The sequence below is a fragment of the Malaclemys terrapin genome, chromosome 8, assembly GCF_027887155.1.
Source record: "Malaclemys terrapin pileata isolate rMalTer1 chromosome 8, rMalTer1.hap1, whole genome shotgun sequence".
Classification (NCBI taxonomy): domain Eukaryota; kingdom Metazoa; phylum Chordata; order Testudines; family Emydidae; genus Malaclemys; species Malaclemys terrapin.
Window position 1 is genome coordinate 109,039,855 of NC_071512.1, and position 27,749 is coordinate 109,067,603.

At 48.0% G+C, this 27,749-nt stretch overlaps 1 protein-coding gene across 11 annotated transcripts in view; it reads right to left on the bottom strand.

The window, feature by feature from the left end:
- ST3GAL3 (ST3 beta-galactoside alpha-2,3-sialyltransferase 3) overlaps nucleotides 1–27,749 on the bottom strand; it is a 382,649-nt gene that overhangs the window by 115,085 nt on the left and 239,815 nt on the right. For all 11 annotated transcript variants that reach the window (XM_054038595.1, XM_054038593.1, XM_054038592.1 and 8 more), the window contains 2 exons: nucleotides 17,089–17,183; nucleotides 6,951–7,014 (listed from right to left, as the gene is read on the bottom strand). In XM_054038595.1, the coding sequence (XP_053894570.1) occupies nucleotides 6,951–7,014; nucleotides 17,089–17,183 (159 nt within the window). The remainder of the gene's footprint in view (nucleotides 1–6,950; nucleotides 7,015–17,088; nucleotides 17,184–27,749) is intronic.

The window sequence follows — 27,749 nt, forward strand, 5'->3', positions numbered from 1 at the left end:
TCCTTTAAATCAACTTTTGTACCCAATGACTGGAAGTTAGCTAATGTAACGCCAATATTTAAAAAGGGCTCTAGAGGTGATCCCGGCAATTACAGATCGGTAAATCTAATGTCAGTACTGGGCAAATTAGTCGAAACAATAGTTAAGAATAAAATTGTCAGACACATAGAAAAACAAACTGTTGAGCAATAGTCAACATGGTTTCTGTAAAGGGAAATTGTGTCTTATTAATCTATTAGAGTTCTTTGAAGGGGTCAACAAACATGTGGACAAGGGGGATCCAGTGGACATAGTGTACTTAGATTTCCAGAAAGCCTTGGACAAGGTCCCTCACCAAAGGCTCTTATGTAAATTAAGCTGTCATGGGATAAGAGGGAAGACCCTTTCATGAATTGAGAACTGGTTAAAAGACAGGGAACACAGGGTAGGAATAAATGGCAAATTTTCAGAATGGAGAGGGGTAACTAGTGGTATTCCCCAAGGGTCAGTCCTCGGACCAATCCTATTCAACTTATTCATAAATGATCTGGAGAAAGGGGTAAACAGTGAGGTGGCAAAGTTTGCAGATGATACTAAACTGCTCAAGATAGTTAAGACCAAAGCAGACTGTGAAAAACTTCAAAAAGATCTCACAAAACTAAGTGATTGGGCAACAAAATGGCAAACGAAATTTAATGTGGATGAATGTAAAGTAATGCACATTGGAAAAAATAACCCCAACTATACATACAATATGATGGGGGCTAATTTAGCTACAACTAATCAGGAAAGAGATCTTGGAGTCATCGTGGATAGTTCTCTGAAGACGTCCATGCAGTGTGCAGCAGCAGTCAAAAAAGCAAACAGGATGTTAGGAATCATTAAAAAGGGGATAGAGAATAAGACGGAGAATATCTTATTGCCCTTATATAAATCCATGGTACGCCCACATCTTGAATACTACGTACGCATGTGGTCTCCTCATCTCAAAAAAGATATACTGGCACTAGAAAAGGTTCAGAGAAGGGCAACTAAAATGATTAGGGGTTTGGAACGGGTCCCATATGAGGAGAGATTAAAGAAGCTAGGACTTTTCAGCTTGGAAAAGAGGAGACTAAGGGGGGATATGATAGAGGTCTATAAAATCATGAGTGATGGGGAGAAAGTGAATAGGACAAGTTATTTACTTGTTCCCATAATATAAGAACTAGGAGCCACCAAATGAAATTCATGGGCAGCAGGTTTAAAACAAATAAAAGGAAGTTCTTCTTCACCCAGCGCACAGTCAACCTGTGGAACTCCTTGCCTGAGGAGGTTGTGAAGGCTAGCACTATAACAGGGTTTAAAAGAGAACTAGATAAATTCATGGAGGTTAAGTCCATTAATGGCTATTAGCCGGGATGGGTAAGGAATGGTGTCCCTAGCCTCTGTCTGTCAGAGGATGGAGATGGATGGCAGGAGAGAGATCACTTGATCATTATCTGTTAGGTCCACTCCCTCTGGGGCACCTGGCATTGGCCACTGTCAGTAGACAGGATACGGGACTGGATGGACCTTTGGTCTGACCCAATATGGCCGTTCTTATGGACAGTTTCAACCAATTTGCCTGGTACTGAAGTCAGGCTTATCGCCCTGTAATTGCCAGGATCACCTCTGGAGCTTTTTTTTTTGGCATCCCATTAGGTGTCTGCCAGTCATCTGATACAGGAGCTGATTTAAGCAATCGGTTACATATCAGTTGGTTCTGTAAGTTCATATTTGGGTTCCCTTCAGAAGTCTTAGGTGATACCATCTGGTCGGGGTGACATATGACTTTTTAAACACATTAATTAGTTCCAAAACCTCTTCCATTGACACCTCATCTGGGGCAGTTCCTCAGATTTGGGACCTAAGAACAGTGGTTCTCAAACTGTGGGTCGGAACCCCAAAGTGGGTCGTGACCCCATTTCAATGGGGTTGCCAGGGCCAGTATTAGACTTGCTGGGACCAGGGTCAGAAGCGGAAGCCCAAGCTCCACTCCCACCTGGGACAGCGGGGCTCGGGCTGCGGCCCTCTCTCCCCCCACCCAGGGCAGCGGGGCTTGGGCTGCGGCCCTCTCTCCCCCAACCCGGGGCAGCGGGGCTCCGGCTGCGGCCCCCTCTCCCCCAACCCGGGGCAGCGGGGCTCCGGCTGCGGCCCTCTCTCCCCCAACCCGGGGCAGCGGGGCTCCGGCTGCGGCCCCCTCTCCCCCAACCCGGGGCAGCGGGGCTCCGGCTGCGGCCCCCTCTCCCCCAACCCGGGGCAGCGGGGCTCCGGCTGCGGTCCCCCTCCTCCTGGGGTCATGTAGTAACTATGCTGTCAGAAGGGGGTTGCCATGCAATGAAGTTTGAGAAACGCGGCCTAAGAAGAACGGCTCAGGGTTTGGAATCTCACTCACATCTTCTACAATGAAGACTGGTGCAAAGAATTCATTTAGCTTTTCGCAATGGCTTTGTCTTCCTTGAGTGCTCCTTTAGCACCTAGATTGTCCAGGAGCCCCACTGGTTGTTTGGCAGGCTTCCGACATGTAATGTATTAAAAAAAATATAATTGCCGTTAGTGTGTGTGTCTTTTGCTAGTTGCTCTTCAAATTCTTTCTGGGCTGCCTGACTGTACCTTTGCACTTGCAGTGCCAGGATTTCTGCTCCTTTCTATTTGCCTCAGCAGGATCTGACTGCCAATGTTTAAAGATGTCTTTTTGACCATGATCAAGTCACCTCTTAACCTTCTCTTGGATAAACTAAGTAGATTAAGATCCTCAAGTGTCTCACTCTCAGGCAGATTTTCCATCTCTTGAATCAGTCTCATAGCTCTTTTCTGAACTCATTCTATTTTTCAACATCTTTTTTGAAGTGCTGAAACCAGTAACAGTCTCACTGGTGCCACGTGAGGGGTAACGCCACCTGCCTACTACGCAATATCCTCCTGCGTAGGCGTCCTAGCATCGCATTTGCTCTTTTAGCTACACCATCACACTGGGAGCTCATGTTCAACTGGTTACCATCAACCCCAAGTCCTTTTCAGTGTCACTGACTTTCAGGAGACCACCTCTCATCTTATCAGTGTGACCCACCTAGATATCTCATCTTCCATTTGGCTCTGTTAAAATGCATGTTGCTCAAATGAGTCCCGTTTACAAGCAATCTGGAGCAGTCTTTATAACTGACCTGTCCACATCATTATTTACCACTCCACCAATGTGTGTGTTATCTGCAAGTTTTACCAGCATTGATTTTCTATTTTCTTCCATATCACTGATGAAAATGTTGAACAACATTGGGCCGAGAACAGATCCCTGCTGGGCCACACTAAAACCACACCTACTAGATAATGATTTCCTATTTATAATTACTTTTTGAAATCTCTCATTTAATTAGTTTTTAATCCATATAATATAGGCTACATTTATCTTGTATAGTGATACTTTTTTTTAGAGCAGGATGTCATTTGGACTAAGTCAAATGCCTTTCAGAAGTCTAACTACACAACACATTTACCTTTATCAATGAAACTTGTAATCTCATAAAAAATACCAAATTTGCTTGACAAGATTAATTTTCCATAAAACCCATGTTAATTTGCACTAGCTGAGATACCATCTTTTTACTGATTCTATTCCATGTTAACCTTTCCATGATTTTGCCCAGGACTGATGTTAAGCTCTTCAGTCTATAATAATTCATGTCATCTCATTTACCCTTTTAAAATAACGGTGCAACAGTAGCTTTTCCAGCTCTCTACAGCTTCCCTTGATGAAGTAACCCAGTGACTTGCTTTCCTTTGATCCCATTCAGTCACAATGTTCAAGCAACAGGTGAGGAACGTGAGTTGTGATTATATTACCCTAACTGCTTACAAGAGTCCGTTCTCTGTTAAATTAAGGCTAATTTCCTTGACAACACATCTTAAGTAGAATCAGAGTCTGCATGTGGATTTTAGAGAACTCTGAAATATTGGCTCTTAAACTATACGTTTTGGTCTCAGGGAAAAACTTCCTAAAGAAGTTTCTAATGAACGCAGGCAGAGACATAACAACATGCACAACAGTCTCAAAAAGCTGCCAAGGTTAGGACTCAAAATCATAGGCCATGGAGGCTGCTCAGGTTAAAGGGCCACAGCATGTCCCCTCAAGTCACCCCATCACTGTGACATAAGTCTGCAAAAGAGTACCAGTCTTGTGGCACATGTGCACTTCACCATCTTTAGTGTGTCAGTTCAGCTCAAACTGAGTTGGAATTACAAACTTAACCCTTAACACCGTTGGAAATACCGCTTCCTCAAAGGAGCAGTGCAAGCTGTGCACTACCTGAGCTAATTCCCGAGTGGGTGAGATCAATTTGGGGAGGATTAAAGCAACTGTTTGAGCCCCAGGTGTGAGCCAAAAACCCCTCTTCAGAACCCGGTAATTTTCTAAACACGTGGTTTGTTAAAAGGGAGCTGTATCTCAAGAGCCTCTTTCTCAAAGAACTCCAACCTTGGACCACTAGCCCTGCCCACCCCCCACTCCCATGAGGCACAGGAAATTTCAGGATAATCTGAGTCTGCAGATTTTAGATTCAGATATGCATTTTAGAGCACCTAGAATAGTCATATTTTAAACAGTAAGCAATTCTCCACCTTAACTACAGCAGAGCTACTGCTCTGGAAGCAACAGAGCAGAGGGGAGGGGGAAGGCTGCCAACAGCTGCAGAGATCTCAGGAGTGCTGATGAGTTTGGTGGTCATGGAAAGTTTGATTGGAAGCTCAGAAGGAGTCAGGAGGCAAAAAATGAATTGGTCAGAAAGCAAGAACTTTGTTAGTGTGAGATCCAAGCGGGAGAATGTTCAGTAAAGAACCGGACTCACATTTTTCAAAAGCTCCTAAGTCACCTAAGAGCTTCTGAAAAAAATTTACCCTAGGTCCAGAAATTGACACTTAATGAGGGAGTTAATCAAAGGGCAAGTCATGCCTGACTAACCTGATTGCCTTCTGTGATGAGATAACTGGCTCTGTGGATATGGGGAAAGTGGTGGATGTGATATATCTTGACTTTAGCAAAGCTTTTGATACGGTCTCCCACAGTATTCTTGCCAGCAAGTTAAAAAAGTCTGGATTGGATGAATGGACTGTAAGATGGATAGAAAGCCAGCTAGATTGTCAAGCTCAACAGGTAGTGATCATAGAATATCAGAGTTGGAAGAGATCTCAGGAGGTCATCTAGTCCAACCCCCTGCTCAAAGCAGGACCAATCCCCAGACAGATTTTTGCCCCAGATCCCTAAATGGCCCCCTCAAGGATTGAACTCATAACCCTGGGTATAGCAGGCCAATGCTCAAATCACTGAGCTATCCCTCCCCCCCCAATGGGTTGATGTCTAGTTGGCAGCCAGTATCAAGCGGAGTGCCCCAAGGGTCTGTCCTGGGGCCAGTTTTGTTCAGCATCTCCATTAATGATCTAGATGATGGGATGGATTGTATCCTCAGCAAGTTCACGGATGACATTAAGATGTGGGGGGGAGAAGTAGATACGCTGGAGAGTAGGGATAGGGTCTGGAGTGACCTAGACAAATTGGAGGATTGGGTCAAAATAAATCTGAAGAGGTTCAACAAGGACAAGTGCAGAGTCCTGCACTTAGGACGGAAGAATCCCAGGCACTACTACAGGCTGGGGACTGACTGGCTAAGCGGCAGTTCTGCAGAAAAGGACCTGGGGATTACAGTGGACGAGAAGCTGGATAGGAGTCGGCAGTGTGCCCTTGTTGCCAAGAAGGCCAACAGCATATTGGGCTGCATTAGTAGGAGCACTGCCAGCAGATCGAGGGAAGTGATTATTCCCCTCTATTCGGCACTGGTGAGGCCACAGCTGGAGTATTGCGTCCAGTTTTGGGGCCCCTCACTACAGAAGGGATGTGGACAAATTGGAGAAAGTCCAACAGAGGGCAATGAAAATGATTAGGGGGATAGGGCACATGACTTATGAGGAGAGGCTGAGGGAACTGGGCTTATTTAGTCTGCAGACGAGTGAGGGGGATTTGATAGCAGCCTTCAACTACCTGAAGGGAGGTTCCAAAGAGGATGGAGCTTGGCTATTCTCAGTGGTAGCAGATGACAGAACAAGGAGTAATGGTCTCAAGTTGCAGTGTGGGAGGTCTAGGTTGGATATTAGGAAAAACTATTTCACTAGGAGGGTGGTGAAGCACTGGAATGGGTTACCTAGGGAGGTGGTGGAATCTCCTTCCTTACAGATTTTTAAGGCCCAGCTTCACAAAGCCCTGGCTGGGATGATTTAGTTGGGGTTGGTCCTGCTTTGGGCAGGGGGTTGGATTAGATGACCTCTTGAGGTCCCTTCCAACCCTGATATTCTATGATTCAAGGCTGAAGGTCAAACAAGGAGGGAAGGCTCAGGATGCAAGAGGGTAAAGGATCAGACAGCTGATCATAAACATGCCAAGGATTTTCTAGAACAAGTTCTATGATAGGACCAGAAAGTCTGAAGGAGCTTGTTCTGAATACACAAATATGCATTGTACCAGCTCAAACCTTCAAGTCCCCATGAAAGTTCTTACATCCATCTTATCACCAACTCAACCACTGCAGTCACACCTACCAGCTTTAAGAGAGCGATATTAGTGAACTGTTCTTGTTGGAACAAGCTGCACCCCTTTTCTTGAATAAACCTTTGCGTGATTTGGTTGTGTTGCCAATACATTGCTGGGGGATGAGGGATGGGTGTAGCTATGCAATGGTACACGCTCCTTTTGTGCTTTTAGAAGCAAACAATTAGGAAGCAGTCAAAATGTAAACATACTCTTTGTATGTTTGAGCTAACAAAGCTCCCGGGGTTCACTGGAACAGAACTCTATTCTCAGCTCCTGACCTATATCCAAAGCACAGGCATTTCCTGGGAGACGTGTTTAGGAAATGTGATGAAGTGTCACTATTTGCTCCTTCTGCTTCAGAAGGGTCTCACCTTACCTGTCAAGGGCTGGAGTGAGGCGATACTCTTTGGTTGCTGACAGGATGGCTTTGATCAGATTATCTGGGGAGAAAGGAAAGGAGGCATTAGACCATTTCAAACAAGTTTTCACCTTTAATGAAGATTATGTGCAAGGTGGAGTAAGTCAGGGAGTCTACAAGTGCAACTTACACTCTGAGGAGCTGACGGTAAGTGTCTGTTAGGAGTAGCGGTAACCCACTGAAATTTACTTGTTCCTATATCCTCCTAGTAGCTGCTCTAAGTCTAGACCCTCAGGGTGTGAGATACTTGAACTCAAGGGGATCTCGTGTGCCACATTCAGAGGTGATTAGTTCCCACCATCACAGGTCTCTCAGCACTGTCCGGAGAAGTCTCTCTCTTGGGGGAACTACGTGTCTGAGGTATAGTGATGTAGACATGAATCCTGGAAGCATTCCCCTGGGTATCCAATAGGACAATGGAGGGGTCTGATAAGGAAGGTACCAGTCCCCAGGCATGCCTGGCCCAGGCGTCCTGACCCCTTGCAGAAGTCTTCTCAAACCCACATGGGTGGGAGCAAGAACAAGATTGGGAGGAAGCTCTTAACTCTCAGTGACGACACCCCCCATAGCTTGCCTCAGAGTCTGATGAAGAATTGGAGTATTCTGAGAGCCAGGGTGGTGTGACACTGGGTGGGGTCCTCGGTGACCAAGATATAGATTGATGTCAGGAGAAGTGTGCATGACTTTCTAGCCACCAATAACATGCAGTGCGGAGAATATGGTCCCTGACCAGAAGTGGAAGGAGGCAGTATCTAGCCCAATGCTGGGGGCCCCGAATTAGAACATCCGGGTGCTGACAATCTCAGCAGCTGTGCTGGTGCCAGATGAGGGACTTCACCCTGAATCAGTGATGACAAAACAAGATGCTGGCCACCGCATAAGCTCTGGGAGTGGTCAGTACAGACACACATGACGGTGAGCAGGGAGAACTGCTCTGTTGCCGCTGGAGAGGTAACCAGTCTCGATGGTCCCTGGCAGGGAACAGGAGTCGATGGCTCAGGTCCCTCTATACAAGCCGGAGGGTGCACTCTACCATTAGTACCAGAATGACCAGCTGTAGAGGAGTCCTAGGCTCTGGACTTAGAAGAGCCCAATACTAATTTCTTCTTGTGCGTCTGAGGCTGGGGCTGCTCTGAAGCCATGGGCCTGGAATGAGGTTGTCGCAGACAGGGCTCTCCTTGTCTGCAGGCAAAGCTGGGGGGCACACGGGGAGGCAGTCAAAGAACGAACCTGGGATGACCGAGGGGCTTCTGATGCCAGTGCAAGGGCAGCTTCCATGAGGATGTAAGTGGGACACGCCTTCCTCCCCTCCCTGCATTTGAAACAGGACAAACGGGGCCCCTGTCTCCAATGTGACCCTCGCCTAAGCCCTGAGACAGTGAGAATGAGAGTCACTGACAGGCATAGGTTTTCTGCAGCCTGAGCAAGGTTTAAAACACAGAGAACTTGGCATAGGCTCCCCTGGTACTGAGCAGGGCCTGGAGGCCCTGCTGATGGGAAAAAACTAAAAAGAACTAAACTAAAATAAAGATTTTTAAAGCATCTAGTGATGAAAAGGACAGACGAATATAAACGAGCAGACCAGAAGGGAACACAAATGCTCCAATCACTGACCACAGACGGTAAGGAACAGGAGGGGCGGGGCAACTCTGCTATTTATCCTCTTTCTTTAGAGCATGAGGAGCTCGGCTGTGGGCAGGACTGCACCTACAGGTACTGCCAGCACCGGTGCAGAGGACGTGCACGCCCCGATAGTGTTATGGACACAGAGGAAACAGTGGATTCTGGGAGATTTTGGAGGCCAAGCTAGACTGTGGGAAAGTGGTGACAGGGCTATCTGAACTATTCTAAGGCCATCCACACTGGTATTAAAATGGTGCAGACTGGAGTAGTTTCTACTAAACCAATATTTAGACCTGCTGAAAGCAAGTCTAGTCCAAACTGGAGCGGATATGCACATACACCACTCAGAGCACTTGTGTGTGGATGTGACACTAGATATTTAGCATGGTAAGTTTCTCAAATGTAGACAAGGCCCAAGAAGGAAGCTTGATCTACTTGAATTCAACACAGCAAGGCATGGGGAATCACAGACTGGAGCAGTGCACAGGCGGTAGACTTCAGAGAGCACATGTGGAGGATCTGTTCCTGGTTATCCTTGCATATTCATTTTGTGAAGGGCTTTAGCTGCCTCCACCCCTTGCATTAATATTGGGCTATTTCAAAAAAAGAAAATGAGGAGAGAAGAGCAGTAGATCCACGTATGGGAAGGTTCCCTAGCACATTCCATTTAACCCTTAGACTGAACTCCTGTGCCCACAGCATGGGCAGTATCGCCACACAGCTCAGCATTCCTCTCCCCGCCCTGTAGAGGTGGAAGGGGAGTTCATGCTCCAAAACCCATTCGATGCTTGGCCTCTCTCCTCAGCCTGCCAACAAAAGGACCCGTACGTATTAACAGCTCTGATGGGTTTGTGAAGCACACACCTTCCCACTGGAAACCCGACTCAAATCACCACACTTGTTTCACACAGGTCACCAAACTGCATCTGATGGTCACCGCTTTCAGCGACACCCATGGAACGTGGGCAGTCAAGCGCCAGGGCAGCGTGGAGGAAATTACTCAGTATCAACGCCCCCTTCCAGTGACAGCCAGCCCAGGAGACTCCAATGGCCTGGGCAATGCAACTGTGCTGGGGATGTTTGCAGACTCCTGGGAGTGCCACCCGTCACAGTGGGGGCTTCCTTCATGAGCACCTCTACTCACAGATAATAGGAGCCTGGGCCCTTCAAATGCCTTTGCTGGAAACATTTCCACGCCAAGTGTGTCCATGGGATGCTGCATCTCCCAGACAACACGCCTCATAAACTAGCTTCTTCCTTTCTTAAAAGCTTAAGCTCCCCCGACCCCTTAGCCGTCTTGTTTGCTCGACAGCCTCTGACTCACCTCCCGAGGAAGCCAGAGCTGCAGCCCTGCTCCTGCCAGCATGGGGATGCAGAGGCTGCTGCGTGACACCAGGGGAGCGAGAATGAAGAAACACAGGAACAGCCCTTTGGACCAGCTGCATTTGTTTATGAAGCCTGATTACTCATCCCTCACTTCCCTCTGGCACTACTCAAGGAATCTCCCATCTACCTCCCTGGAGCTCCCTGCCCCTCCGCTGAGTTACACATGAGTCGTGTGTCATTTCCAAACAATGCAATGATTCTGCAACCGAGTCTCTGCATCTTCTGAAGGGCACAGCCACTGTACCCAAAGCCATCTCGGCAAGCTCCCTGCATTTCCAGCTGCTCCATCCTCGCTAGATATTATCTAAGAACCCTGAGTTGCTGTGATCTATCCTGCCAGGTTTTGTCTCCAGATATCAGAAGATTCAAAAGCAGGGCAGCATTGCACAGTTTCTCTGGACTTGACTTCAGGTTGACCTTGAAGTTTGCAGGCTTCTGGAAAAAGCTAAAAGTAAATAGTAAGGAAACAGGCAGGCAATGACCACACAGAGAGAACCAGCCTGAGTCTGACTAACATTTCCATCGAGGTTATTTACATGGAAAGGCAGAAAACTTCACTTCTGCATCAGCAAGACTGACCAGTGAACTTCAGCAATCTTTATTATTGGGTCAGTGAGAAGCTGAACATTTCTGACCCAGTAGGGGGTCACCTATGGCTCTCCCAGGTGCCAGTTTCTGCCTTGGCAGTGAGCGATTCAGGCCTTTCCTGCACTCTTCTCTGGTAAAGTGACAAAGAGAATTTGCAGTAAGTATGTCCCCGTCAGTCACATTCCTCACTGAACAGCAAGTCCCGATGCCAGTATTGCTAACCCCAGAGCATTCAGATGTCATGAGTTAGGCTCCAAAAATTGTAAGATTACCTTAAAAATAAAAATAATGAGATTTTTAGACTAGCCACTGGGCTCTCTGTTTGCCTTGGAGCACCACGTGACCCTGAAACCATATCCACCACATCTCAATGTCTGACCTCCTCTCATCCCTCTAAGGCCCACAAAAGCATCAGGAGGTTACATTTGCCTTGGGAGGGTGGGGGGGAAGACTCGTAAAAGTCAGCAGCAGAGTGTGAGAGTTTCTCTCTGCTGAGCAGACTGAAAAGGAGGGAATTATCCACGTCTTAGTCACTCAGAGACACATCCGTGAGGAATTTTAATTCGGAGCTCACGAGTCATTGGATTAGATTGGTACTGGAACTAGGGGTGTGGGGATGGCTGCCGCACCCCCTGGCTTGAAGTGGTTTCCATTATATACAGGGTTCAATGGCTCTCAGCCCCCCACTACACAAACTGCACCAGCAGTGCTGATTAACTCTGGACTCAGGGTTTGAGACCTCACCCAAGAGCTGGTCCTTGCTCTTTCTGACTGTTGTTCAGAAAAATCTCATCGGGTTTAGAGAAGCCCACTACTGAGCGAGGCACCAGCCTTGATTGAAATAGGGGACTCCGCAAAGAGATTCTCCTCTTCTCCAGAGGTTGTTCAGGGAGATCTATTGTTTTAACCCCAACAGTCACTAAAGAACCTCACCTTGGAATCCTTGTTTAGTAATCAAAAGCCAGTGCCTGTACTCCAGTAGAATCCTTGGCTTCTTGCCCTCAACTTATTCATTTAAAAGTTTCCTTTCTCATGGCCATATCAACTAGCTGAACTGGGGAAAGAGAAACTTTTATCACATGGAAATCTGCATGAAATAAGCAATTCCCAGTTTTGGTCCAAAGAAAAATTCTAATTTTGGGGTTAACTCAGAATTTTGCATTAACCAATCATCAGAGAAGGACAAACAACTATGTGTTAGCAGCTAATGTGGCTCACAATCCCAAGTTCTTCTTGGACAGATCTAAAGAGGTCACATCCTTGCATTTCTTTTTTATTAGTTAGAGGGGATTCAAACAGGGCCAAAAGGCTCGACCTGGGACAGACAGCAGTGCAACAGAACCTGCCCAGCAAATAAATATAGAAGACACCCTCCTACGCAGCTGGAGAGGTGAGAGAATCAGGGAAGAGAGACCTGGCTATGAGATGGCCCTCCCAAAAGCCTGGTAAGTTTCCTGCATGCACCACTGTAACTTCTATGGAGGCACAGTCCTGGGGAGGGGGAAGAAATATTTTGGTCCATTGTAAATTTTGGTTTTGATGTCAAGGTGACTCTGTTTTATCAACAGAGATAAAACATGATTCATGCCAGGAAGGCAGATGTGGAGGAGACATTGCTATGCACTAGAGTGTGTGGAGAAGGAAAGGGGAGTCAGTTTTTCAGATGGTGCTCTGACGGGCTAGCTCTTGCCTGCCCTTGAATTCTAGGGGTGTGCCTGCACTGCAAAGAAACCCCCCGGCTGGCCCATGCTGGTTGACCTGGGCTCGCGGGGCTCAGGCTACGGGGCTACTTCATGGCAGTGCCGACCTCCGGGCTCGGGCAGCTCTGGGACCCTCCCACCTCGCAAGGCTCTAGAACCCGGGCTTCCGTCTGAGTCAGCAATGAAAGGGCCCCGCAGCCCGAGTCAGCTGGCCTGGGCCACCCGCGGGTGTCTAATTGATGTGTAGACAAACCCTGTATTTCCACTGAGAGAGCAGAGCTTTCTAGTCAGATACAAACCAGAAAGTAGCTGGGCAGCTCTGAACCCAGAGTTCCTCCCAGATGCACTGACACACCAAGGAAAACATCCCAACACACAGCCAGGCACAGGAACGACAATTAACTGTGGCAGAAGCCAGCAATTAGGCTGTGTGCCCAGGCAAAGCCTTAGATTTCTTTGTCACGCAATCTGTCACTAATTCCGGCTGTCCCTCTTGTCACGGGGAGGGAGCAAGTCCCCTTCTTATTGCTGTATTTTACATGAAACAAAACCAAGATGCATCAAGACGAACTTCCTCTTTTCTTATTACAGCTGGAAAAAAAAAATCACTTTTTAGATCCCCGAGCGGAATGCAAATTCTGGGATGGTGACAGGACCGTCCCGCCCAGGGGAACATATATCACCTCTACAGGCGAGCAGATTTCAGTGCCAGCAAAGCAGGCCCTCTGCATAAAAAAAGCTCCAGAGGAAACAAAGATAATTGAAGAGCGGCAATTACGGCTAAACAATGACACGATTCCTGGCTAAATACACGAGGAGAGATTAACACATTACATTTTGTTTGTTTCGTTTTTAAGCCAAAAGCATTTGACGCAGTGTAAACGGAAGTCCAGCAAAGCAGCCTGTTAACTCTCCCTTTCTCACATCAGAGACCACAGACAGATACTAGCCACACTTCTCCGCTTAATCACTTTTTATACAACTTAAGCTGCATCTAGTGACAAATGCTATTCATTCAGATTTCCAAAAATAGCTAGGGAGTCCTCCAATCTTGCTCACTGGCCCTCTATACTCCAGATAACCCAGCTGAGAGAGGTGGATTCCTCTAGTGTTACTAGTCTCACTGGAAAAACAACGAGGAATCCTTGTGGCACCTACATTTGTTAGTCTCTAAGGTGCCACAAGAATTCCTCGTTTTTGCTGATCCCGACTAACACGGCTACCACTCTGAAACTAGCCTCTCTGGTGCTGGAAGCCCTTTCTGCACTGTTTGTTCACTGAAGAATCCTGCCCATGAAGCAGTGCACATGTCAGAGAAACCCCAGAGGGCCCTTGACACTGCATGCACACTCAGCCCAGTATAACCTTCCACGCCAACAGAGATGTGTGACGGAGCAGGGAGCAGGGCAGATTTGACCTGGGAATGTTGCAGGGGGATTGCAGTGAGGAGGGGGGACTTCCCTTGAAGGAAGCTACCTGAGCTGTAACCTGAGCCAGGAACGGGGGTGGGGAGAATTAACACCTTCTGCCCGGGCGGGGAGCCGGGGGCGCGCGGGGCCGCGGGCCGGTCCGGGGTAGCGGGGGGGTGCGCGGGGCCGCGGGCCGGTCCGGGGTGGCGGGGGTGTGCGCGGGGTCGCGGAGCCGGTCCGGGGTTGCGGGGCCGGGCCGCCGGGGGGTGCGCTGGGCCGCGGGGCCGGGAGCCAGTCCGGGATAGCTGGGGGGGTGCGCTGGGCCGCAGGGCCCGAGCCGACCCAGGCTGGAGCCGCCGGGGGGGCCAGCCTGGGCCGCTTCAGGCTTCCCGCGAATCAAATGTTCGCGGGAAGCAGGGGAGGGGGCGGAGACTTTGGGGAGTGGGCGGGGCTGGGGGCGGGGCCGGGGCCCGTGGAGTGTCCTCCATTTGGAGGCACAAAATATGGTAACCCTAATGTTACCCCAAAATAGTGCAGCTCTGTAAACAGGACTCTGCAAGATCGCTCCTGCCTGGAACCCTAATGAATAAACCAGAGACTAGGTGAAACAGGGTCTGCTACCAGTTTCATTTCAAAGACACAAGCACTGAACAAAAGGCCATGAATTCAAAAGCCCTTCGGAGTTCAAAGCTTGGAACACAGAAAGCAGCTTCAATAATACAAGGTAGAATGGGAGGGTTCTGCCTGAAGAACCACTGATTCCATTGCATCATTACCTTTAAGTAATTAGATCAGAGTGTAACTACTGGGTAGGAGTCTCCAGGAATGCCGCGAGTAGTAGATCAGCAAACCCTTCCTGTAACATTACTTCACAAAATAAGCCTCCCGCACGTGGACTAGAACATGATGAGATTCACAAGTCCTCAATAAAACCTTTCCGACCTCAGCCTAGCTGGAGCTGGTGCCGATAAACACCCAATACCTTTCACAAGGTACATCTTGTAGGGAAATTCCAACTCTCAGCATTAAGGGGCTTCCTACCACACCGAACAGAACTCCACCCCATCCATTTGAACGTACGCATATCTCCTCCTAATTTCCTGAGCTACCCAGTCTGCTCTGTCTTTCCCACGCACAGCACAGCTCTGACAGTCTTCAGCTTGCACAAGCACGGTGACTTATCTCCACACTGCCTGCCTAGGTCAGTTGTTTGGATATCATTAGACGGGCTCTGACTGAAGGCCCTAATGAGGTGCTGATCCCATCATCAAGTCACTCAATTCATCCAGAATGTGTCCCGTGGGATGGCTAGAAAAGACTGATGCACGAATTCCAAGTGACGTGTGACACAAAAGGGGCGCCATTCGCATCGCTAGAACTCTGCGCCTGTCAGCACAGCCATTAGAAACCCCGCTTTACAGAGATTTATAAGTCATCCCTCCCACACACAGAAATTGCTCTAGACTGAAACTTGGCACAAAGTTTAGTCCCAGGAGGGCATTAAAAAAACCCATTCAGCTGTTTCCGTCCCATTGCTTCAGCTCTCAGCCATTTAAATAATGGCAATTTCTCATTTCTCTTCTTAACTGAGGAAATCCAATATAAAACAACAGATTTACATAACACTGGTGGTGACACAAGCTGGCAGCAGCCAGGAAACCCAGAGCAAAGGCTGCCAAAGCTACTCAGTCATCCCTCTCTGGCAAGTTTCTCCATTTGGATTCAGTTTAGCAAAATGAGTTTTATTAGGCCTGGCCGCAGTCATGTGTAATCTTCAAACCTCATCCCCAGCCTGGTCAGGATGCCTGCCCCTGCCCTCGTACACCTCGTGTGTCTGCTTAAAGCAAAGCTCCCTTCTCTTGTGCCTGAGGTAGCATTTCCACTTGTGCTTCGAATGCCCTTTGCAACAATCCCTTCCGGCTGATTTACACAGCAGTGATCCCCTTCTCACTGAGCTGGGAGGGAACATACAAACCAGAGGGGAGAAGGACTACACTGCGAGACAGAAGAACTTGGTCATTGAAGTCTGAGCTTTCATCAGAGACTTTTTGTTCCTACTACTGCCACGTTCAGCTAACTGAACCTGCCTCCAAGGCTCGACGAAGACACAGGCACCCTAGGGCCATGCCTAAGACCTCCCCAGTTCGCAGTTACATCAGAATCTAATCTACAGCTTTAACTTTAAGCAGGAAAAAAGAAGTTTCTAGCCCTCATGGTTGCAAAAAAACTTGAAAATGTGACCCACATGTAAGTGATGCAGCAACATCTGCATGGGTCTGCCGACAATCTGCAATGATCGCTCAGAGATGTGAACTGCTCCACGTCAATGGGGTGATAACCCTGAAATCCACTGCTCAGGGCGGGGGGGGATGCACACCAACACCTCACCGGCAGAGAACTGTGGCATGGAAGGAGAAGAAGAATGAAAGCAGGCCTGTTCCACTCACCCAAGCAGGCACACCCCTTGGCTGCAGGGGTAGTTAATTGTCCATGCTTCCCTGCTACCATGTCTGCCTTTCTCAGGAAGGAGGAGGGGAGCTACCCCGCCACCAGCACTCCAAATGGTTGGGAAGGGCCATGGGAATCGACCCGTGCCCCACCATCATCACCATGTTATGATGTGCCCACGGCCCCAGTTTGCTTTCGTACGACCACCCTGCCTTATCTCCAACAAGGAAATTTCAGACCAGATTACTACCCCCCAGAGAGAAGCGCTCTTCTCACTGCATTCAGAATATTCTACCACTGGTCACACGGCTCCAAATAGCTCAGCCACAGGAATAAAACCTAATGATAAGGGTCACATTTTCTGTTTTTCTTATACCAAGCCCATCACTGTGGTATCTGAGTGGGGTTTTTTGGGTCCGTTGTGGATCCTCAGGGAACCCACAAGTAGCCTAACGATGTAGGCATGTATACGGAGATAATCATCAGCCAGTGGTTACGCCAGGGCTCTGCAAACCTACCCATGAGCAGCGCTACTCGCCCTTCTGTCAATGGCCAGTTAGAATAATTTTCAAATCAGTTTGGTGCTTGAAGGAGCATTTCAGCTGCTGCTGCCAGCCAAATTACTACAAACCAACATCCTTAGTGACACTGGAATATTGTATATACTAGCAGAGTGCTCTGCATAACACTGCCACTGCTGCACTCTGATTCTCACTGGGCTCTTCACTGTGCTCGCAAATGCCAGCTTCTGGGGCATACGCTCTGGCTGTGCCGTGCTGGTCTCTCAGAGCATGCATATGTACTCCATATTCAGACTGGAAAGAAACCACAGCACAACAGATCAAACCACTCTGCGTTTACAAAGGAAAACAAAATTGCAGGGCCAATTTACTGACTGCACAACCATATCTGCTCTCCCACTGACATACAGTCCCATCATACCTTGTCCTTTAATTCCAAAGGGAGGTACAAAGTCCCTGATCCGTGCCCACCTTTTGAAGGAATCATCCAAGAACATTGGTGCTGGCTTGGAGAACCTGAAAAACAAAACAAGAGACACACAAATGTGAACCAAGGGAGGAATAACTTTCTGTAGGAGGCTCCGGGGACTCACTGCCCAAGTGCTGATTGCATACTCTCAGGAGGAAAAACAACCGTAGGTCTATTGTCAGGTTTTATTACTACCTTGGAATCCACCCACAGAGGACCCAATGTGGCACTTCACAAACCTGCAACTCACTTCCCACTCAGCAGGTCAGAAAGCCCTGCCAGGTGAGCTTAGTTACAGCGAGGCAGGAAACTCTCCGAGATGCCAGAAACTATCCAAGTTAGAATGAGTTTTAGTTGATGCTAACAAGCCACTGCCACGTTCTTAACACAGAATCTGCTGGGGCAGGGGCTAGTAGACGGAGAGCCGAAATTGTTCGTCTCGTAGAACAACGACCTTCTGATTAAAATAGCAGAGAGGGGCTGCTCGGCAAGACAACACAGACATGTGCAGCAAAGCATTTAATCTCTAATCACTTAAACCACAAGCCGGTTTGTCTGGGATAACTGAAGCTTGCCAGGACTGGCACTCTGGCAAGCCTTTGTGGGCACAGCAGTGCTTGGAGCACTTTTCTTGGAAGTCGAGGTACACCCGCGAGGGCACAGGCAAGCGTGGGTGCTCACGCAGACATGGGTGCAAAGATGTGCATGCAGGTAGAGCTGCAGCAGTGTGTTTGTGGTGTATTTTAGATACAGATGCACAAGTATGGCTCTGAGCGTATATGAATGTGCGGGGTGAGTTGTGAAAGTAGATAAAGGGGCATCTACACAGGTGGCTGCTTTCGTTTGCTCTGCGCAAGCAGAGCTACTATCTGAGCCACCACACAAACCCAAGAATGCAAACATGGTTCAGGAGGTTGCGAAATAGCACCTCAGAGTGTACAGAGACTGGAAACCGATGCAGTTCTTTTCTTCTCGAATCAGGAATATCCATTCATTAAACATACAAATGATCCAGGAGACATGCCACACCACGCCAAACAAGTACCGTCACTCCAGAACCACTTACAAATGCCAGGTTTCAGAGTAGCAGCCGTGTTAGTCTGTATCCGCAAAAAGAACAGGAGTACTGGTGGCACCTTAGAGACTAACTGTATTTTCCCACTACATGCATCCGAAGAAGTGGGCTGTACCCCACGAAAGCTTATGCTCAAATAAACGTGTTAGTCTCTAAGGAGCCACAAGGACTCCTGTTCTTTTTACAAATGAAAGAGAACTTGCCCTTAACTTCTGGGACTGAAAGCTCGTGGAAACATTCCCGCTAGGGAAAGACAACAGCTAGTTTGTTCTTTTCTGGATGAAGAATCACTGGCCTGTAGCTAAGACAATGCCACTCTGAAGGAAAAGGTCACCACGCTACCATGCAGGAGCAACTCTGGAAATATTAGCTCCCAAGAGAGGCAGGAGTTGAGGACAGATTTAGAGGCCTGACAGGGAACACTAGTCAGCATGGAGTGCAGCAAGAGCATTTCCCAGCAAGTCCAGTAGAACTGAGAGTTATGAACACCTCAGGAGTGGAGGAGGTGTTTGTAACTCTGAAATGTTCATAACGCTGAACAAAACATTATCGTTGTTCTTGCAAAAGTTTACAATTGAACAGTGACTTAATATAGCATTGAAACTTTACTATGCAGAAGAAAAATGCAGCTTTTCCTGGTTTTTTTGGTAGCTTATGTTTAACACAGCACTGCACTGTATTTGCCTTTTTTTTTTTTTGGTCTTTGCTGCTTCCTGATTGTGTACTTCCCGTTCCAAATGGTGTGTGTGGTTGACTGGTCAGTTCACAACTCTGAGGTTCGACTCTATACAAACCCTACCAGAAATCTGTTCATTTCAGAGCATTAAAACAGCAGCAGCAGCCGCCTACCAATGCAAAACTGAAAAGCAAGTTGTGAAAAAGCATGAAAGCTGCAGGTGAAGCTCGGAAATAAATGCAACACAGCCACTTTCAGATCCCAGTACAACCACCACACAGGAAGAAGGAAGATCGGCTGAATTCCATATCACTTGAAATATGGGGCAACCACAAATTCAGGGGAAATCAGAAAGAGCCTGCACAAATCACTGGGAGGGGGAGAGAAGTCAGGAGTATCTAATGAACTACCAGAACAGAATGAGTCGCACCCACTCAAGCATCCATTAACAAGATAATCAACAATCATAAAAGTAGGACACAGCAGATTGCATGACAGCTCTAGGAGGAGAGGAAGACAACTCTGCAATGCACAGCAGGCCCAAGGATGGTAGAAGAGCCCATGTAACTTTGGTGGGAAGCCAGGGAAGGCAGGCTAATCACCTTGGAATCTCTGGAAGTCAGGTAAAATAATTTTTCTGTAATCTAAATAATATTAGATTCAATATTTCTCTGAAACTATCAAAGATTAAACAGCCAGAAGAATTAGCTCAGTATTTACGCTGGAGGATTTATCAGATCTATCTGTGCTCTGCAATTTAAGCATGGAGTTACATTAAATACCAAAAACTGAAAGGTTTCAGAGTAGCAAAAAGAACAGGAGTACTTGTGGCACCTTAGAGACTAACACATTTATTAGAGCATAAGCTTTCGTGGACTACAGCCCACTTCTTACCTCTCTTTGGTTACTACTTGGGAAATACAGAATTCCCCCACCCCTCCCAGCACTGACTGAGATAGTTGTCATCACTTCTAACCAATGCAGGAGGATGTCACACCTGAATTCCAATTCTGGTATTTATTTGCAGCAGAGAAGTCAGGTACTGACTGTTTCGGCCAATGCTGATACACTGGTTGGAGAGTTCTTTCCTTTTTCAGTGATGCTTGTTAAAAGCTGAGAGGGGGAGCAGATCCCGCCCACATGAAGAGTCCTCAGCAGACAAAAGTTGGCATAATGGGCTCTTACGTTACCGCTCCCCACAACTGCTAGTGCAGGGGTGTGCTGAGGGCAGGGCGGGGGGGGGGGGGGGGGATGGATGGAGCGAGATGGGTCTAGCCATTCCCATCGGGTATAGCGTTTCGGGGACCATACCAAGCTAGGCAGGTTACAGCAGGCCCCGGTTGCTCTAACTTGCGCTGGGGGAGAGAATCAGGGACCTGTGACCAACTCTTTGTCAGCCCCCCAGTTTGACGTGCCCAAAGGAAGCTAGAAACAGCACAGAACCTGCCTCAGAGGCTGACCACACGCATGCCTCGACTTTGGTTAGTATGGACCACATTATCAGAATTACAGATTTCCCATTATTTTGATGAGGAAAAATGTACTTGCAGAAGATTACAGTCCCTTATTTACTGAAGAGAGGAGAATGGCTCCAGCATTTCATCCCAAGGTGTACTGTTTACCTTGTTGTCAAGTATCAGGGGGTAGCCGTGTTAGTCTGTATCTACAAAAACAACAAAGAGTCTGGTGGCACCTTAAAGACTAACAGATTTATTTGGGCATAAGATTTCGTGAGTAAAAACCTCACTTCTTCGGATGCATAGAGTGAAAGTTACAGATGCAGGCATTATATACAGACACATGGAGAGCAGGGAGTTACTTCACAAGTGGAGAACCAGTGTTGACAGGGCCAATTCAATCAGGGTGGATGTAGTCCACTCCCAATAATAGATGAGGAGGTGTCAATTCCAGGAGAGGAAAAGCTGCTTCTGTAGTGAGCCAGCCACTCCCAATCCCTATTCAAGCCCAGATTAATGGTGTTGAATTTGCAAATGAATTTTAGTTCTGCTGTTTCTCTTTGAAGTCTGTTTCTGAAGTTTTTTTGTTCAATGACAGTGACTTTTAAATCTGTGATAGAATGACCAGGGAGATTGAAGTGTTCACTTACTGGCTTGTGTATGTTACCATTCCTGATGTCCGATTTGTGTCCATTTATTCTTTTGCGGAGGGACTGTCCGGTTTGGCCAATGTACATGGCAGAGGGGCATTGCTGGCACATGATGGCATATATGACATTAGTGGATGTGCAGGTGAATGAGCCCCTGATGGTGTGGCTGATGTGGTTGGGTCCTCTGATGCTGTTGCCAGAGTAGATATGGGGACAGAGTAGGCAACGAGGTTTGCTACAGGGATAGGTTCCTGGGTTGGTGTTTCTGTGGTGTGGTGTGTAGTTGCTGGTGAGTATTTGCTTCAGGTTGGGGGGTTGTCTGTAAGCAAGGACTGGCCTGCCTCCCAAGGTCTGTGAGAGTGAGGGATCATTTTCCAGGATAGGTTGTAGGTCGTGGATAATGCGCTGGAGAGGTTTTAGCTGGGGGCTGTATGTGATGGCCAGTGGTGTTCTGTTATTGTCCTTGTTGGGCCTGTCCTGTAGTAGGTGATTTCTGGGTACCCATCGTGCTCTGTCAATCTGTTTCCTCACTTCCCCAGGTGGGTATTGTAGTTTTACAAATGCTTGATAAAGATCTTGTAGGTGTTTGTCTCTGTCTGAGGGGTTGGAGCAAATTCGGTTGTATCTTAGGGCTTGGCTGTAGACAATGGATCGTATGATGTGTCTTGGATGGAAGCTGGAGGCATGTAGGTACGTATAGCGGTCAGTAGGTTTCCGGTATAGGGTGGTGTTTATGTGACCATCACTTATTTGTACTGTAGTGTCCAGGAAGTGGATCTCTTGTGTGGACTGGTCCAGGCTGAGGTTGATGGTGGGGTGGAAATTGTTGAAATCCAGGTGGAATTCTTCAAGGGCCTCCTTTCCGTGGGTCCATATGATGAAGATGTCATCAATGTAGCGCAAGTAGAGGAGGGGCACTAGGGGACGAGAGCTGAGGAAGCGTTGTTCTAAGTCAGCCATAAAAATGTTGGCATACTGTGGGGCCATGCGGGTACCCATAGCAGTGCCACTGACTTGAAGGTATAAGTTGTCCCCAAATCTGAAGTGGTTGTGGGTGAGGACAAAGTCACAAAGCTCAGCCACCAGGCTTGCTGTGGCCTCATCAGGGATACTGTTCCTGACAGCTTGTAGTCCATCCTCATGTGGAATATTGGTATAAAGTGCTTCTACATCCATGGTGGCCAGGATGGTGTTTTCAGGAAGAACGTCAATGCACTGTAGTTTCCTCAGGAAGTCGGTGGTGTCTCGAAGATAGCTGGGAGTGCTGGTAGCATAGGGTCTGAGGAGAGTGTCCAAATAGCCAGATAATCCAACAAGGACAATAACAGAACACCACTGGCCATCACATACAGCCCCCAGCTAAAACCTCTCCAGCGCATTATCCACGACCTACAACCTATCCTGGAAAATGATCCCTCACTCTCACAGACCTTGGGAGGCAGGCCAGTCCTTGCTTACAGACAACCCCCCAACCTGAAGCAAATACTCACCAGCAACTACACACCACACCACAGAAACACCAACCCAGGAACCTATCCCTGTAGCAAACCTCGTTGCCTACTCTGTCCCCATATCTACTCTGGCAACAGCATCAGAGGACCCAACCACATCAGCCACACCATCAGGGGCTCATTCACCTGCACATCCACTAATGTCATATATGCCATCATGTGCCAGCAATGCCCCTCTGCCATGTACATTGGCCAAACCGGACAGTCCCTCCGCAAAAGAATAAATGGACACAAATCGGACATCAGGAATGGTAACATACACAAGCCAGTAAGTGAACACTTCAATCTCCCTGGTCATTCTATCACAGATTTAAAAGTCACTGTCATTGAACAAAAAAACTTCAGAAACAGACTTCAAAGAGAAACAGCAGAACTAAAATTCATTTGCAAATTCAACACCATTAATCTGGGCTTGAATAGGGATTGGGAGTGGCTGGCTCACTACAGAAGCAGCTTTTCCTCTCCTGGAATTGACACCTCCTCATCTATTATTGGGAGTGGACTACATCCACCCTGATTGAATTGGCCTTGTCAACACTGGTTCGCCACTTGTGAATTAACTCCCTGCTCTCCATGTGTCTGTATATAATGCCTGCATCTGTAGCTTTCACTCTATGCATCCGAAGAAGTGAGGTTTTTACTCACGAAAGCTTATGCCCAAATAAATCTGTTAGTCTTTAAGGTGCCACCAGACTCCTTGTTGTTTTTGTTTACCTTGTTGCCGACTGTAACAGTGCTTTTCATCGTGTATATCTGGGTGTGCACCATGTATACAACTGCATCCGGGCAGAAAAAGTCACTGCAAATGCACAGCAGCTACTCTTCCAGTGAAGCTTGGCTATTGTAACAAAACGCCGGGCAGGAATGAGAGATGGACAAGATCATTAGCTCATCATTCCAGGCTAGTCTATCTCCTGTCACCAGGACTACAAGGACACGGGCACTGTGACAGAGTTCCCTTGCCGCTCGCAGCGCCTCCTCCTGGCCATCCTGGGGATCAGCTCTGCCAGGAGCTTCGCCCTCGTCAGCGGTGTCTCTACCCATCTTCTGCTCTGTCTGCAACCTCTCCCCCCCTCTCGGAGCGGCAGCTTCCGGTTTGTGGCTTGGCCCTCTGGCCAGGTCACTAAGTTCTCTCCTTCCAGGGAAAATCACAATCCTTCTGGACCAACGCCCTGTGCTACTCCCCAGTGGCTGGTAGGGGAATCCAGGCCTGCCCTCTACACTGGGTTCCAGCCCAGGGACCCTATAACATTTAGCCAAGGCCTGTACTGTCTTAGACCTTGCTGCTGTTTCCCTGGGCTTCTTCCTACATCACTGGCTCCCACCCTCTCTGGGGACGCCAGCCTCCCAACTCCCTCCTCTCAGGGAGTACCTGCAGCCTGCTTTCCTGCAGCCCCCCCTTGCTACTTGCATCTCCTGGGCTTTTTACAGGCCCCTCCTGTTCCTTCCCAGCTGCGCCTGACTCTAATTAGGTTTCAGGGTAGCAGCCGTGTTAGTCTGTATCCGCAAAAAGAACAGGAGTACTTGTGGCACCTTAGAGACTAACAAATTTATTAGAGCATAAGCTTTTGTGGGCTACAGCATCCGAAGAAGTGGGCTGTAGTCCACGAAAGCTTATGCTCTAATAAATTTGTTAGTCTCTAAGGTGCCACAAGTACTCCTGTTCTTTTTGCCTCTAATTAGTTGCCCATGCAACCTGAATGCTGCTCTCTTCCAGTAATGCCTCAATGCCTCATTAACACACAGACCTTTACTCTGCCAACCCCACAGTCCTAAAGTGTACGCACTGTTCACTTCCTTTTACAACCCTTCCCCATCCCATCTACCGCTGTTAAAGGACAACAACAACACAGGGTTTTTGAACAGGAAAAGCTGTGTTGTTAGTAGACATTTAGGTAGGTGTACAGATCATCTCCTGCAATTTGTATACTAAGCCACCCAGGCCCGCCTCCCCCCCCCATCAGCTGGGTCCCACAGGCCCAACTCTGGCACACCTCCCCGGCTATGTCCCAACCCATTCACCCCCCCTCCAACCTGCCCCTCACCCCACTTCTGTATCAAGGGAACACATCTCCCTTAAGTGCTCGCTCCCTGGTATACAAAGGTTTCTACTGCTGTTACTCCTGCCCCCTTGTAACCTGATTTACACGCAGTGGCTTGAGCAAAGGACAACTATGTTACAGCCGAATGGTGTTCCTGATCGTGTTTCAGAATGGTTGGAGGGGGCAGTTTGTGGCCGGGCCGGCGAGAGACATCACAAAACACTGACAGCTTTACGTTTGAGAGAGAGAGATCCTCTGACCGCTGATCAATAGGCGTACGCCCTTTCTGAGAGCCAGCGAGGTGTCAGAGCTCCTAATGTTTCTATGCCACCCCGTACATTTTCTGGTCAGCCACGAACCCTCTGATTTCCATGAGTAATACGGCAGGTGCTCTCCACCCTCACCTGCAAAGGTTGGCAGCCTGTGCTGTAAGCTTGGTATCAGTCTCTAAACAATCAAGTAACAAAACAGCAACTCAGGATTAGTTGTCGGCACCTTTAAACAAAGAGAAAAACTCCCCCAAACCTTCAAAATGCAAGCACTTAGGTGCAGCGCTTAGAGCAAGACCCTGCCTGGGCAAGTCTCACCCAGCTCTGCCTCTGAGCAAAACTGGCCTACTGGTTCTTGATTGGCCCTTCTCAGCCTCTGGAGGACCGTCTTGTTGGCTACCCACTCTGAATGGATTTTCCACAGACAGGGCTTGTCAGTCCAGCAGGGAGCAGAGAAGGCTGGATAGACGCCACATCACATTCAGACACTCAGCCAAAGCACAGAAAACTATCACAGCTCCTGACAAATCTGTCGGATGTGTTCCACGTCTGCCCTCGGACCCGTAGGAGGTGCACATCAGGAACAAGGCCTAGATCATTTTGACCCGAGTGAATCATCACTACATCCAGTAGTTCACAACCTCATAAGTCACCGGTTAGAGACTGCAGAGTGGGCAAAACAAGATGCCAGTGCAGACCACCTCTCTGCGCCCCAATCAGCCTGTAGTCAGCAACCCCCGTGTCATGGTGCACTCCTTGCTCTCCCACAAGCTTCTGCAACCTCGTGACCCAGGAATGGCCCAGAATCAACATGCTGGCAACCCTGTCAGCGCAGATATTTCTTTTCCCGCAGAGCTCAAGGTACCTGCAAGACCAGTTTCAAACCCCCACACGAGTCATCTTTTGAACCACCACATTATTCTGCCCTGAGATCAAGAAGTAGCCACTTGTACACACCCCAAATCCTCCTCGAGAAGCTAGTAAAATACAGATTTTCTCAAACAACCAATCCAAGGCTTACCTACTGCCTATCCTAATTTCCCACCCTCTCCTGCCTATCTCCAGCTCCTCCCCACCCAATGGAACAAAAATTTTGGTTAGACTGGCTGCTGACTCCTCTGCTGTGTTCCCAGGAAATCTCCCAATAAAATAAAAACATGTTATAATAGAGAACTGGTAGCAAGCAACATGAGTGATTAAATCTTTACTGCATAGGTTTACGAAGATTTGGACTAGAAACATCACTGGTGTATGTTCACTGAGGCAATGGCATTGGCACATTCCCTTGAACGACACAGGCAGCCAAGCAGTGGCTGCATCAAGACCCTCTCACGTTTGATGGTTTTCTTTCTTGGCACATGTGCACTGTCTTCCCTCCAGACTGCCATCTACCAAGTGAAGAAGTGACCACGTTCTTCACTACTGTTCACAATCTCACTGCCTCAGAGACTCAGTGGATGCCGTGCACTCCCTCGGGCACAAACTGACCGAGCTAAACAATTCTGACCAGCATCCCAGCAATAGTTCGATCTCTCGCTGTGCAGAAAAAAACCCCACCTAGAAACTTAGACACCCGCAAGGGGCAAGGCTCCTATATTCCAGCTCGTATGAGGGGGGATTGGTGGGGGGGTGTCTCAGACCTCTCTTTAGAAGGGCAAGAGCACCCCAGCTCTGGGCACAGACAGTAGGGGGGAGACTATGGGGTTCACAGGTGCCCCTGCCGTTATTCTCCTCCCTAGCCACCCTACCACTCACCCCCACATTCACCCCTTTCCCAGAGTTTCACCTCTCCCCTCCACCTCCTTCCTCTCCCCTATCATCCATCCCCAGAGCCCCCCTTCTCTCACTGCAGCCCCAAACCCCCATTGCCCACTATTCCCCAATCCTCCGCCCCCGGTGGCCCTTCCCTCCTAGGACGCATTCATGACAAATCCCCCCACCCCAATGCTTTGATTCTATTCCCCCCCAAAATAAAATTAACATTCATTACTCACCAATTGTAACAACCTCCAGCCATTCAGTCCAAAACTCCTTTTGTTTTAGTTGGGGGCTTATCCTTCCTTGTGTTACTTGAAGGGTGAGTTCACAGCCAGTAATCTCAGCTAGGTCTGTGATTCATCCAGTTGTCAGTACCTCTCAGTTTAACAGCACAAGGCAGCAGAAGGAAACTGAATTTTTTGGGACAGCCTGTAACTTGGGAACCCTTTTGTCAAATGACCCCAAATTTGGACCATTAATACTCCCTGTGGCCCATGAGGCACATCAAATTTCAAAGCACTCCAAGTAACCATTCGCATTTTAGAGCGCACAAAAGAGTCGAGCTTTAAAGCATATAAGATGGCGGGCATGGAAACCCACGAGACATTTTTCTGTATTGGTGTGTGCACGCTGTAAACATGTATGTTTTCTTAAATATCACTCTCAGTGTAGGTTCCCCCAAAGCTTGAGAGGGCACCATGCACTACCCTGGGTAAAACTGGACAGATTGAAACCGTTCTGACCTGCATGACAGCAATAGCTGGATTTTTAAATCTGTACAAAAACCCTCCAAAAAAAAAGAAAAATCCAACCCCCTAGAAACTTTTTGAAAGATGGCTATTAAGCAGAAGTCGTGAGAACGATATAATCTGGCTCTTTCCCTCCTACACACTCATATGACCAGCTGTTCTGCATGTCACTTTTTGGGGAATCTCAAATAATTTTAAGTTGGTACTTAACACATTTTCAGATTGTTTCAAAAAGACCATGCCCACATGAACTACTAGAAATATGTGATGAAAACCTACCTCTAGAGTTTGATATTGATTTAGCAGCTATTACAATGGAAGACATTAGAAAAGTCATCAGTAAATGCAAAAACAGTAAATACGCTGACATCATTATTGGAGAGACGTTTATAGTAAGTGACGAAACTTTACTTGCGTTTTTGGATA